Genomic DNA, 14,924 nt, shown 5'->3' with positions numbered 1-14,924 from the left:
TGTTTAATAACGACGTTTCGGAACTAGGTACGTTCTGTATCATCAGGTTTATTCTGTCAAATACAATGTTTTTTAAAAATATTGATTAACATTAATTAATGATGGTCAATACAGATTAATTAGAAAAAAAAGGAATGGATTATGTACCGAGGTAAAGAGTAATAAGAATCAACTAAAAAAGGTTTTATATAAAATTGAGAAGCAAAAATTATTTACCTGTAATAATTTATATATCCATATCACTAATATTTTTTTGTTAAAAACACTCGATTTTTTTGGAGGATATTTGTAGATGTTACGACTACACAAGACTTAAACACACTGATATGGAGTTCTGTCGGCCAGATGTAAGGGACAACGTACGGAATTCTTGGAAAAATGATTTTATATATATATATATATATATATATATATATATATAAAATATAAAATATATATATATATATATATATATATAAAATATAAAATATATATATATATATATATATATATATATAAAATTATTGAAGATCCATACATTTCGGCTATAATCCTAGCCCTCATTCAGTGGAAACTAAAAATTAAATTAAAAACTAAAACAATCGAATTGGAGTGAAAAGAAAAAATAACACGCTGTGCGACACAAATCTTTTATTTCGATAATATTTCCAAATATCTCACAAAATAATAAAAACATCGCGCAAAGGATTTGCAATTCGTTCCACACATGTGTAGAATCTTGGTAATTTTTTTTAAAAAAAAAGTCTTTTCTCCATTATATCTTCAAACACTTCAGCTTTTTTGTTTTTTATTAATTTTTGGATTCTTTGTTCGAAGCTCTACAAAATATTCACAAATCCAAGACTATGGTAGAGTCTAATATATTCCGACATTATGGAACGAAACTTCTTTCAAAAAGTATCAAGAAGCCTAGATTACAAACAAATATGTTTAATGAAAAATGATTCAAAACTAAACTTCAAATATACTAACGTTATTAACAAAAAAATATTTCTAATTCGATGTGAAAATGAGTGAATTATACCCAATTTTATTTCTAATATTATCAACAAACAATTTTTATACAACACTTTCAACATTCATAAAATTAAACCATAAATTAATTACCTAAAAATTTCCGTTTTGAATCTTGAAATAAAAAATACTTTTATCTACATAAAATATCTGAAATCACAACTTGATAACATAATCTATACACTTTCCAATACTATTAATAAAGACCTTTTAAATCAATTTCTAGCTCTTGAAAACTGTAAATTTAACAAACATTTTAATGCTACTAAAGAGAAACATATTAGAAAAACTAAAACTTTAATTCAAAAAAGAGATGACAACTATCCCTTCAAAATTCCTAATTCTAGTACAGACAAGTGGTTAGTTAATAAAACTGATATTAACATTCCAGACAATGTTAAATATATTCTAGCATTAGGTCCAAAATTTGCATACTCACCTCAGAAATACAGCAAAACAGATTTCATAAAAATTTTAAGTAATAGTGAATTCAATATTAGAAATATCGAAACAAACAAACAAAATAACATATAAAGAAAGTAAATAATAAATTTCAAAACATTTATTTAAAAAAACTTCACAAAGATATATTAGAAACTATAACTTTCATTAAATCTAATAATATTATAGTTTGCCCAGCCGATAAGGGTAATAACACAGTCATCCTTGACAAAGAATTTTACAATAATTCCGCCCTTAACCTCCTTAAAGATGAAACAACATACAATATTTTAACAGAAGATCCCACACAACGCTTTTCTAGAATAGCTTTTAAATTAATCAATTACCTAAAAAACAAAAAACTAATTTCTGATGATTTTGCTTTTAACCTAAAAATACAACACCCCATCTCCCCTAATATGTACTGTCTTCCCAAAATACACAAACCTGAATGCTCTTTCAGGCCGATTGTTTCCTATACTGGCTGCTCTATTTTTTTATAACATTTTCAAACTCATATCTGATGTCCTGAAAAATGTCACAATCAATTCTCCTTATTATGTCAAGTACTCTTACCAATTTGTGAACTTAATTAATAACCGCAACATCCCTGAAAATCACATATTTCTCAGCTTAGATGTGGTCAATCTTTTTACACGTGTTCCACATGAATTAATCCTAAACTCAATTGATAAACGTTGGCACTCAATTTGTAACTTTACTGACTTTCCTAAAACAGTTTTCACTCACATTATCAACACTATTCTAAATTGCTCATATTTCCATTGCCAAGATAACTTTTATTCTCAAATTAAGGGCGCATCTTTGGGATGCCCCTTATCTACTGAAATTATAGACTTAGTTTTACAGACCCTTGAAATTTCCGTTTTCTCAACCTTATTTTCAGATTAACTTTTATATTAGATATGTAAATGACACTTTTTTATCATTAACAAAAATCATATAAATACAGTACTTGATCATTTCAACAACTTTAACAATAATGAATGTTATATTCACATATAAACTACAAAATAACAACAGACCCAATTTTTTTGATGTATCCGTTTATAATTCCAACGACTTTATTCGAACAAATTGATATAGAAAAATTACATGGTCGTGTAGATACCTACACTTTTCCTCATACTGTTCCAGAAACTATAAAATAAACACAATTATTTCCCTTACAGACCACGCTATTTTGTTGTCTCACCAAAATTTTCCATCCACAAAATTTATCCCTGATAAGAAAAACTTTGATAGAAAATGGTTACCCAAAAAAGCTTATTAATTCGGTTATTCAAAAAAGACGAACGTTTTTAAAAACACACATAAAGTCTCCCAATTCCACTACCAACATCAAAAACACCAATCTTATTTACTGCTGCATTCCATACATTGTTGAGTTATATTATTATTTCGCCAAAATTCTGGTAGATGAAAACATTCTAGTATCAGGTTCATCTTTATACTCCTTCAACAAATTTTTTACGAACATAAAATCTCCTACTCGATCCAATTTCAATACTGACGTAGTACATTATGTTTCTTGTAACGACTGTTCTTTCCAATACATTGGACAAACCTCACAATATGTACACAAAAGAAGGAGGCAACATGAACTAAGTGTGGTCCAACATAAACAAAAAAAATTCAAAAGTACCCTAGTACAGCACTCTATCAAAAATGCCCACACGTTTAACTTCACTCCAAAGATTTTATACCATGAAAATTGCATCTTTAGGAGCTTATTTGGGGAAAGTTGTCTTATACTTATGAACGTTTCTAATAGTATTAACATTAGATCAGATCACAACCTGTTACATGATTCTTATTTAGACTTTTTACACTTTTTGACAAGCCATTAATATCGACATCCATCTAAAATCAATAATTTAAGTATTTACATCCTGATATATAAAAACAACATGCACACATATACATACAGTTTTTAAGTGGCACACCTGTTACTTTCAGAAATCCTTACAACAATCAGTTTGTTGCCAACAGCCATTCTCATAACAGCGAAAGAATAATATTATTTGTCTCAAATAACAAACCAAAAAAAAAACATAATTTATAGAAATTTTGATTTACACAATTTGTCTATTCGGCTGAAAAGAAACTTATAAATTCACTTTTTTTTGATAAAATCTTTTTTAGTGAAAGTGTTAGTGTATATTCAATCATACAGGTAATTAAATCAATTTTTTCAGTAACTTTTTCTTAAAACTTTCCAAAACTTCCTAAATTTTCTAATTCTTTTAATATCTTATTATATAATCCACTCATTTATTTTTATCAGTTTCACTTTGATCATATTATATTTCTGTACATTATTTTTTCAGCAATTTTATTAATTAAAAAATACATCTTCTTCTTCTTTTCTTAAACATATTGTTTTCTTAAATCTGATCAAGATCATGTTTCTTGACAGATGTCCTAAAGATGGAATGTACCTAGTTCCGAAACGTCCACAGTAAATAAATAAATATTTTATTTAAAAAACTTTTTAGTGTTTTATTACTTTTTGGATTCTTTGTTCGAAGCTTTACAATATATATATATATATATATATATATATATATATATATATATATATATATATATTTATATAGGGTGGCTGACATGTATTGTAACCAACTGCTATCATTTCTAAACCGCTCATCAGACAGATGACGGATTTATTCCAGTGATTGTTCATTTAGTTGCTTACAAGCGTACAAAAGCATTTTGATCTATTGCTTTCAGAAAAAAAAAGTTATTCAAGATGGAAGTCAAGCGTGATAGTTCGATTGCTTTATATTTGGCTGGAAAACCACAAGTGGCTATCGTTAGCGCCCTCCAGCATTTAAATGCGAACAAATATTTTGAATCTCGTACCATATCTCGCAACCGTGATACTCTCAGTGTTGCACCGCGTCCAAAAAGTAGACGAAAAAAAACACTACAACACCAGAAATGATCCGAAAAGTGAAGGCAAAAATTAATCGAAATTCGTGTCGCAGTGGTAAGAAAATGGCTCGTGAGCTAAACATACCGCGAAAACGGATGCAACACATATTGAAAAATGAGTTTGGACTAAAGCTATTAAAGTTCCAAAAAGTGCAAGTGCTCATCGATGCACAGAAAAAAGTTAGATGAGAAAGAGCCAAGGAGTTGCTTGGCTTGCACGAAAGTGGCTAGTTATCGAATATAGTTTTCTCCCATGAGAAGCCATTCCAAATTGAGCAGTTTGTGAAGAAACAAAATGATAGGCTTTACTTGCCAAAGAGGTCAGCTAAAAATTTACACCTTCGATGGGCCACCAGAACTCGAGCGCCGGCGGCGGTAATGGTGTGAACCATCGTAACTACCGATGGGATACCGAACATTCCGCTCGTATTCATCGACCGTTGAATCAAAATAATTGCCGATTTTAGCAGGAAAATGTCTTGAAGGCAGTATTGAAGCCCTGGGTAAACTAACATTTCGGACGCAGACCATGGACATTCCAACAGGACTCAGCACCATCAAACTCCGCACGCGTAAACCGAAAATGGCTTAAAAAAGAGGTTTCTCGCTTCATTTCCATCGCACAATGGCCACCAAAATCTCTGGATCTAAATTCGTTGGACTTTTGTGCCTTGGGCATTCAAGAGTAAGGTTCGATCATTTCAAAAAGGCGCCTCGCCGGGAATGGGCCAAAATTCCCCAGAGCCACTTTCGTGCAGCGTTGTATGGCGAAGGCCATAATTCGAGTTTTTGGCTTTTGAACAATAAAATTTGAAATGAAAATGAAAAAAATATAGCGCATTACTTTGTTGCATTACATATCAGCCACCCGGTATATATATATATATATATATATATATATATATATATTAACAAAGTCTAATAATCGGGCATAACATCAATAAAAAACATGAATTTCTTTCAAAAATTTATTTTAAATCCATACGTTTCGGCTATAATCCTAGCCTTCATTCAGTGGAAACTAAAATAAAAGTAAAAACTAAAACAATCGAATTGGAGTGAAAAGAAAAAATAAAATAGTAAATAGTACTTACAATTAGTTGATCTTAGTGTTAAATTGGAAAATTTTAATAATCCATGGTATTAGGATATGGTAATGCACTACACTATGTATTATAAACATTAACTTGAAATTACACAATATTTTCACAAAATACTGATTTTAAAAAATCACAAATGGATAGTGTGTTATTCGTAGACTGGTTGAAGATGTAATGGAGAAAGACATTTTTTAAAAAATATTTTTACCAAGATTCTACAGATGTGTGGAACGAATTGCGAATCCTTTGCGCAAACGCTTTTATTGTTTTGTAAGAAATTTGGAAATGTTATCAAAATAGAAGAGATTTGTGTCGCACAGCGTGTTAAGTTCATTCCGTTTATTTATTGTCTTATTGTTATAAATGGTTAAAAAGATCCCTCTATAATTCTTCGTTTAAATAAATTTTGTTCGAATTGTAGTACAGTCGGATTAGAAAAGTCCATATTGTGTTTTAAAGTGTGTATATGGTCTGCAAGTACAATTTTGAATTGTTTGGGGTTTTTTGAATTGTTTTTATGTTGTTGTAACCGTTTATTCAGGTTCTGGCTAGTTTCTCCTATGTAAATTAAATTACAGTCTAAACAATTTATTTGATAGACGAGATTTCTGAGTCGTTCGATATTAAAAGGGGTTTTTGTTTTGGTAAAAATAGTGCTAGTAGTTGTACTGAAATTGGTTACAAGTCGGAGTCCAAATTTATAAAAAAGTTTTTTCCAAGGAACATACAATTCTTTAATGTATGGCAAACATATTACACCAGAATGAGTTTCTGAGTCAGGTAAATCGTTATGTACTGTGCAATTGTCCATTTTATTCAAAAGGTACGTTCGTCTGTTACTAGTTACGGAATTTATAAGTTTTAGGGGATAGGAGTTATCTGTTAGAATTTTTGTAATTAAATTGATGTTGTTGTCCCAAAATGTTTGTCCGATAGAAGTATTGCGTGGTCAGTTAGATTTATTATAGTACCTATTTTCATTTTGAGTGGATGATGAAAAAAGTAATTAAGGTAACGTCCAGAGTTAGTTGTTTTTTGGTACCAATTTGTTATTAGTTTGTTATCCGTAGTACGTATAAGTTTTATGCCTAAGAAACTTATCGAGTTCATTGTCTCCAATTCCACTGTAAATTTTATTTTTTTATTGACGTTATTAAATTGATCAATTATCATAGTGACATCATCACTAGGGATACAAGTGATAATGTCATCTACATAACGGTAATAAAAAATATGTTTATTGTAATTTTTAAAAATTGTATTTTCAAGAAGTTGTAAAGATATTTCTGATAGAGATGGACTTGCCGGGGACCCCATTGGCGCCCCAAAAATTTGATAATAGAAAGAGCCATTGAATTCAAAATAAGTGTTAGAGACAATGAACTTGACGGTTTCCCTGAACCAGTGCAAAGATAACGAAGTCAACGGGGAAATTTCATCCCATCGGTTTGTTATTGCGTCTAAAATAAGGTCTAGGGGTACATTAGTAAAAAGTGAGACTACGTCTAAGCTAATTAGTTTGTAGTTGTCTGGTATATAATTTATCTTGTGTTTTAAGTCAGTAACGAGTTCATAAGAATTTTTTATGTAGTGTGGTGATTGTTTTGTTATTGTAGTTAAAATGTTACTTATGTATTTTGAGAGTTTATATAGGGGGGTATTAATTTCCGAAACTATTGGTCTAAAAGGTAAATTATTAACTTCCCGAAGGAGAAGTTAATGTTTTCATCAAAAAATCCGATTCGCTAATTTTATGTTTTCTCGACGTTTCAAGCCATTCTGAATCGAATGAGACCAAATTTGGAAAAAGTATGTGTGTGTGTGTGTATGTGAACAGATTTTTTGCCGTAAATCGACGTTTTCTCGAAAACGGCTGGGTCGATTTCAAAATTTTAAAAGCCATTCGATGTATCTCGACGAGAACTATTGTCAGTTTTGTGCGACGATTGGCCAAGCCGTTTCTTTATAAATGGCAGAAAAGTGAAAAATTTTTCGTCCACGTTTTAGCCCGCAATTCTGAATCGATTTTGAAAATTCAAAAACCGTTCGAAAGATATTGGTTGGGAATCGTGCTGATTAGTTTTTGGTAGAGATCGGCCGGGCCGTTTTCTTGTAATAAAGTTTAAAAAAAAAAATTTCGACGATTTTTATGATTATTTTTTTGACGATAGATACCATAGTCTTGTAGATCATATTAAAATATTACGGCCCTACGACAACTGGTTCAGCTTTAAAAATTCGTCAAAGTTTGCAAAAACCAGTATGGTCTTTTTGGCATCTGTCAAAATTAGACTTTTGTTCGACGTTTTCTCAAAAACGCCTGAACCGATTTTAGAAATTTAAAAGCCATTTGATGTATTTCGGTGAGGACTATCGTTTGGCAGTTTTGTGCAACGATCTGCCAAGCCGTTTCTTTGTAATTTGAAAAGAAAGTGTTAAACTTTTCGTCCACATTTAAGCTCATCCTACCGAACCGATTTTCAAAAATCAAAAACTGTTCGAAAGATATTAGTTGGGAATGGTACTGATTAATTTTAGGTGGAAATCTACCGAGCCGTTTTCTTGTAATTAACTGTTGAAAAAAAGTGTTAAATTTTCGTCCTCATTTAAGCTCATCCTACCGAACCGATTTTAAAAAATCAAAAACTGTTCAAAAGATATTAGTTGGGAATGGTACTGATTAATTTTAGGTGAAAATCTACCGAGCAGTTTTCTTGTAATTAACTGTTGAAAAAAAAATTTAAGCCGATTTTCATGGAACTTTTTTTGGCGATATACCATCATGGTCTTATAGAACTTACTGTAATATTACGGCCTTACGACAAGTAGTTTAATTTTAAAAATTTGTCAGAGTTTGCTAAAATTATTATCGTTTTTTTTTAAAGTAGGATTGATGAAGTATATTATTTACACATTTTTTTTGATTAAGTCGATTATTTACACATATCGGGAAGTTCATGTAACTTGCCTCAAGGCTAAATACCAAACCAACTAGTTACAATTTTGTTTTTTTTCTGTTCAAACTTTTACATGTTTTGCATTTTCCTTTTTAACTAAATCCATTTCAACCCCTTTGGTCTGCATTTGTCCTTCGATACATTCCCCTTCCTACTAGGCTATTAACACACCTAGTTTTTGTGGATTTTGGGAAGGCCATAAAGTCTGGGAAAATATGGGTGTAAATTTTTCAGGTCAGAAGTTATCTCTTTTGTTAGTTGTTTGTTTGTCTAAAAATTTATGGCAAGCGCGTAAAAATTTATGTAGTCAGTTGGATCGTTATTGGTAATTTTGTAAGTATTAGAGTCAAGTAATAATTCAGATATTTTATTTATATAGTCTTGCTTGTCTATGATAACAGTGATGTTGCCTTTATCCGCTTTAGTGACCACTATATCTGGATGATTTTTGAGAAATATTTTGCAAGCTTTAAGGTCTCTAAGAATATTATCATAAGTTGTATTTTTAGTATTAAAGGAATTAATATGTTGAATGATTTTTTTACAAAAAAGATTTCTAGTGTGAATTTTAGTTTTCAGATCTTTAATTTGTTGTAAACCATATTCTAAATTACTAAGCAATTTAATAAAATTAAAATTACAAGTAGCAGGAACTGAAAAATTGGGTCCTAAAGCGAATATGTACAATAGTCTGTCTGGTATGTCGATAGAAGAATAATTTTTTAACCATTTATCAATAATATTTTTATCTAAAATTATTTCGAACTTATTAATTCGAACAAAATTTATCTAAACGAAGAATTATAGAAGGATCTTTTTTAACTATTACAACAATAAGACAATAAATAAACGGAATGAACTTAACACGCTGTGCGACATAAATCTCTTCTATTTAGATAACATTTCCAAATTTCTTACAAAACAATAAAAGCGTTCGCGCAAAGGATTCGCAATTCGTTTCACACTTGTGTAGAATCTTGGTAAAAATATTTTTTAAAAAATGTCTTTCTCCATTACATCTTCAACCAGTCTACAAATAACACACTATTCATTTGTGATTTTTTAAAATCAGAATTTTGTGAAAATATTGTGTAATTTCAAGTTAATGTTTATAATACATAGTGTAGTGCATTACCATATCCTAATACCATGGATTATTAAAATTTTCCAATTTAACACTAAGATCAACTAATTGTAAGTACTATTTACTATTTTATTTTTTCTTTTCACTCCAATTCAATTGTTTTAGTTTTTAATTTTATTTTAGTTTCCACTGAATGAAGGCTAGGATTATATCCGAAACGTATGGATTTAAAATAAATTTTTGAAAGAAATTCATGTTTTTTATTGATGTTATGCCCGATTATTAGACGTTGTTAATACATATGTCAACATCAAATTCAGAATCATACAATATATATATATATATATATATATATATATATATATATATATATATATATATATATATATATATATATATATATATATATATATATATATATATAATATGTGTGTGTCTGTATTGTATATACCTATGCATGCTTTATACTTCTTTATCTATGATCATACCTTTTTTAGAGCATCCTGAAGACCAGGCGATAATGTAATGCACGCTGCTATGGCACCAATAAGTAGCATCAGTGCATACATTAAGCGACTAGATGTAGAATTTCGACATGAAGGGCAAGCTGAGCAGCATAGTGAACAAGCTTGCCCCGCACAGCAACAAGCCAACTAAAACAATATAAATGAATTACGTTTTGTATGAATTGTGCGCAATCACTCGTGAATATAAAAGAAAATTTTGCTGGAACCTGATTCTTAATATAAATCACCTAAAAAAAGAAACGGAAGTTTCTAAAAGCTCTAGTCTTTTATATATTTCAATGTCCGAGTTTTACCTAAAATAATAATAAACTAGTGGTGTATCGCATCGAGCCTTAAGGGATTATATACAGTTAAGATTTTCTAAAAATTGTTTTTTTTTTTTAATTTTGTTTCTGAATGTATATATTGAAGAATACACACAAAAATTTCGTATCATTCTGGTAAATATATTTCTTTATATGTGATCCGGAGAAAAAATTTGAAAAAACAACAGGAAAACTTAGTTACATGTGATTCGACTGTTAGTATTGCATTCTAAATTTTATAACAGTGATTAAATCATTTACTGAATTTGTGAATTTTTTTCCGACCGATTCGAAAACTGAAAAACACTGCATACATAGCCAACGGCATATTTAATGAAGAAATGGAATCACTATTGAATTATATGAAGGTAATATAAATTACCATTTGGGCTCAATACGCATTCAAATGCATAAAAATAAAATGATCAGCGCGAGATAATTTCAGATAGTCGCGCGAGAGAGAGAGCACCCGCGATGAAATAATGGCTCGCATACAACACCAGCTCGAGTTATTAGAAGTTTCCGAATCGGTGGAGCGTCTCTTATATGGCCCTGGAATAAATGACTCCATGTAAGTTGAAAAAAGAATCCCATATAATTTGCTTTCCAAACTTTAAATGCGTTTTTCTCAAAATGGTGTTTTCAAAATCGGTGACCAGCATAATACAAAAACGGCTAATTCAAGTATCCTCAAAATTTAACAGAATCTTCTTGAATATATTTTTAGTGATTAATTAAAGATTTTTCCTATCCGATAAATATTTTGGTTTTTATGTTATGTTAACAATTCAAGATCCAAATTTCGGCAGAAAAACAGATTTTTTTTAAGAAATCGCCATTTTGTCAAAAATTATTAATTTGCTTATTGCCTCGATTAATTACTAGATTTATCATTTCTTCAATGAAATCTTTTCGGTTATTTTAATTTCAGATGATTTAGTTCAGAGATCAGTGGTCACCGCGAAATATGTTGAGAGGTGCTCCAACAGATCTACAGTAACTTTTTTTAATAAATATTTTTACCTGTAATTATTTTTAAAATATAGTTGAAAGATTTCTTTATATGTGTATAAATTTTTGTATCGATAGATTTAATAGTTTTCACATAAAAAAATTTGGTAAAACGGTTTTTACATAGATAGAATTGGGCTACTATTTGTGGACAGACATGGGCCACTTCAGTAATGCCGTTCTTTGCACAGTAAAGTGTTTTTTTTTTATCAATTATTCAAACATCTTTTCTGCTTATTTTTATCACTTAAGTCATCATGACTCCAGGCAGAATCAGCACAGCGTCAAAAATTGCAAGTACCTTGGACTTGATGGGCACCAATTGCGCCTAAAATCTTTGCTTGAATGTTTTGAAAATGTTGTGTCACAAGCAGAATGGTTTTTAAATCTTATTACATACATACACACACATCCAATTTTTCTAAGGTATACCTAGATTTTCAGAAAGCTTCAAAATGCGAAGAAATGTAAAATTTTCAATTTAGATTTTTGGACGATTAAAATAACTTACCCTACGGGAAGTTAAAAAATATTGAAAGCTTGAAAGTTTTTTATTCATTGAAATATATTAGTCACAAGCTTATACAGCGAATAAAAATAATCAATAATAATAATTATTGTTTTTATTCGGCGTGTTGGATTTTTAATTATGACTAATGAATATACTTATATACAAGATATGAATGAATTTGGGTTTTTAATAAATATTTCCATTTACAGAATTTGTCGAGACGCGCGATGCGTGCCTTATGCTTGCTCGTCGCTCTTGCAAAGCGAACTTTTATGGGTGTTCTTGTACCGCCTGCGCGTGTACTAGCTTAAGTTTTTCCAACTTCTGACCACGAAGTTTCACTTAGATTTAAACATAATTTTGAACAATAGAGGAAAAAAGTACAGGCTTTCGAATGATGCTAAATTAAAAGTAGTCCAAAGAACCGCACTAGTAGTAAATGAAAAATACATAACTATTTTCACCTTTTCATGCACTAACAAATAATTTTTCATATTAATTGTTATGAGCAACATAGACAAGATCAGTATGAATAGAACTACGTTAATATTTTTTCGATATCTTTCATATTTCCGACAAAAAGTGAGCTTGAAGAAAGGGGCCACTTTCACATGTTTTCAATGATATCTTGACCAAATGATGAGCTAGCGAGTTCAAATTTGGTGTACCGTAATTTTTCGAAAAGACCTATAAAATGGCATCAATATCATTTAAATACCAGATTCTGTATGGAAACAGGCCCATACCCTTTGGAAAATCAATGTTTTAGTCATGGATAAACAAAAAATTATTTATACATCTACAGGTATGACCATAGATAAACCAGTATGACTAAAAATTTTGTATAAACATTGGCATTAAAATAAATTGAAACATTGGAAACAAATTCGTTTTAAAAATTGTAGCCATTAACTTTTAATATAAAATTTTACATCACACATTTCGATATTTGCTAAAGAGATAATTAAATGGTTAACTGTAGGAATTGAGAATCCTAATTTCATTCTCAATTTTGTCTTCATTAACAAAAATAAATTATAATAAAAAATAATAATAATAATTTTATTTAAATAGTAAATCAAAAAACAATAATTACTATTTTTAACTAAAACTAAAAAAATAAAAAAAAAATCGAACTTGTAGATGTAGAACAACTTTTGTCGGATTAATATATGTATAATATCTTTGTTAATACAAAGTAAACTGAGCTTAGCTCAAGTTTCATATATACAAAATAGGAAATTTCAAAATATATTAAACAAAAAAAAGCAAAAACAAAATGTAAAACCATTTTAGAAATGCTTTTATACAAAATATAAAAAGTAAAAATTGTCAAATTCTTTATTTCATTTATCTTCGTTGTCATGGATAAACTAAACATAATTCAAAACGAGTAAATAAATTTGAAAGAATTTACAGAATATAACTAAAATAATGAAGGACAATATAAAAACAATAAAAATGTAATATTAAACTACCCATGTTAACAACAAATGTGCTAAAGTGAATTGAAAGTTAGTTAATTAGCAAGTACCGCATTGAATACAAGTCAAATTAGAACTTAAAACGTTGGTAACATTAAGTAAATTCTTATTTAATTAATTCTGAAATAAATATATTAAACTTTATGCTATATCTATACCTACAACTACATATATATTTTAAAATATATACACGAGTTTATCAGACAATGACAATGTTACTCCAGTACATAATTCAAATCTCAAATGATATAAAAAGCTTCATCCATCAATGATTCTAGAATGTTAAGATCAAATAATTAAAAATCATGTAAAATGGTCCTGACTTGCAATTCTTGGAATTATATTAACTTGCACATTTTTATTTCCATCTCACTACGTGACATGAATTTTTCACACAATAGGGTTTATAAATTTACAGAAACTTGGAAAAATGTAAAATGTATTTAGATAAACGTCCTTGATATCACCACAGAATATACGTATTAGCGATAAGATACATCACCTGGGCAGCTGAACACAACCCTAAAGCAGCACCCATTTCTTACAACGGAATACTTATAAATTTAATCCTTTATGGGTAATAACAACAGACTATTAAACGATTGGACTATTAAAATATGGTATAAAACGTCATTTATCAGATCCACAGATAACTATCGTCAGAAAGCCCTCCAGATTAGACAGGCAAAATTTACTTGCATAGATAATGTTTGGATAAGATGCATGAATGCATGTGTGTGATTACAGCGCCAGACTAAGTATGAACTACCATTTCATTTATGCTTATTTATCTATGTGAAGTACGGGAGATCGCAGTTTGCTAAAGCATAAAGATATTAAAGAAACGTTCTAAATTAATAAACAAGTTAAACAAAAAAGTGAAAGTTTAATCGTTATTGTCGTTATAAAATTAACCTAAATTAGGCGAAAAAAAGATGTCGCTACTAGTTTCAAAATATAAATAACGTCAAAATTACTCGCTTAGATTTGCCATTCGCCATTTTGTATCAAAGTTTGTGATTCGATGTTGTTTCTGTAATTAATTGTATTCAAGTAAGCATTTATGCAACTTGTGGTAACTTCAGAAATAATATAAAAATGCACTTCTTTCCTGCTTTGTGAAGTGAACAAATTATAAATGTCCAATTATATTTCACAGAATAGTTCTCATGTCTATAGTTCACAGTGATATAAGAAGAGAAAGACAATCTGATATATGACCAGAAGAACACTCTGCAACTCCAGTGGAAAAGTTAATAATAATTCTGAATATTTTAATACCATTTACTATTACGACTTGATATTATATTACAACATGTTATGTTTATTAGATGTTCTTGGGAATACAAATTGCAGCAGAATCTAGTGACTGAGGATAGGAGTGTCTTGATGCCAAGGGCATGTAAAATGTATGACACATCCATTATATGTTGAGGGAGTTAAGCAGGATAGACAAACAATGCAATAATTTAAGGTATAAATTGCAACAGAGTATAAAATGCTCAGAAATATTTTTAACATTCCATCCGAAA

At 29.6% G+C, this 14,924-nt stretch overlaps 1 protein-coding gene across 3 annotated transcripts in view; it reads right to left on the bottom strand.

The window, feature by feature from the left end:
- Window positions 1-13,930, bottom strand: part of LOC113370040 (serine incorporator 1) — a 55,275-nt gene extending 41,345 nt beyond the window's left edge. For all 3 annotated transcript variants that reach the window (XM_026610694.1, XM_026610692.1, XM_026610693.1), the window contains exons 1-2: window positions 13,895-13,930; window positions 10,043-10,207 (exon numbers count right to left, since the gene is read on the bottom strand). In XM_026610694.1, coding sequence (XP_026466479.1) covers window positions 10,043-10,207; window positions 13,895-13,930 — 201 coding nt within the window. The remainder of the gene's footprint in view (window positions 1-10,042; window positions 10,208-13,894) is intronic.
- Between the last annotated feature and the right edge of the window lie 994 nt (window positions 13,931-14,924).

Source organism: Ctenocephalides felis, unplaced genomic scaffold (genome assembly GCF_003426905.1).
Source record: "Ctenocephalides felis isolate EL2017-DRISC unplaced genomic scaffold, ASM342690v1 CF-g0.4_SCAFFOLD_01492, whole genome shotgun sequence".
NCBI lineage: Eukaryota > Metazoa > Arthropoda > Insecta > Siphonaptera > Pulicidae > Ctenocephalides > Ctenocephalides felis.
The sequence above is the reverse complement of the archived record's forward strand: the minus strand, read 5'-3'. Positions and strand labels throughout refer to the sequence as shown.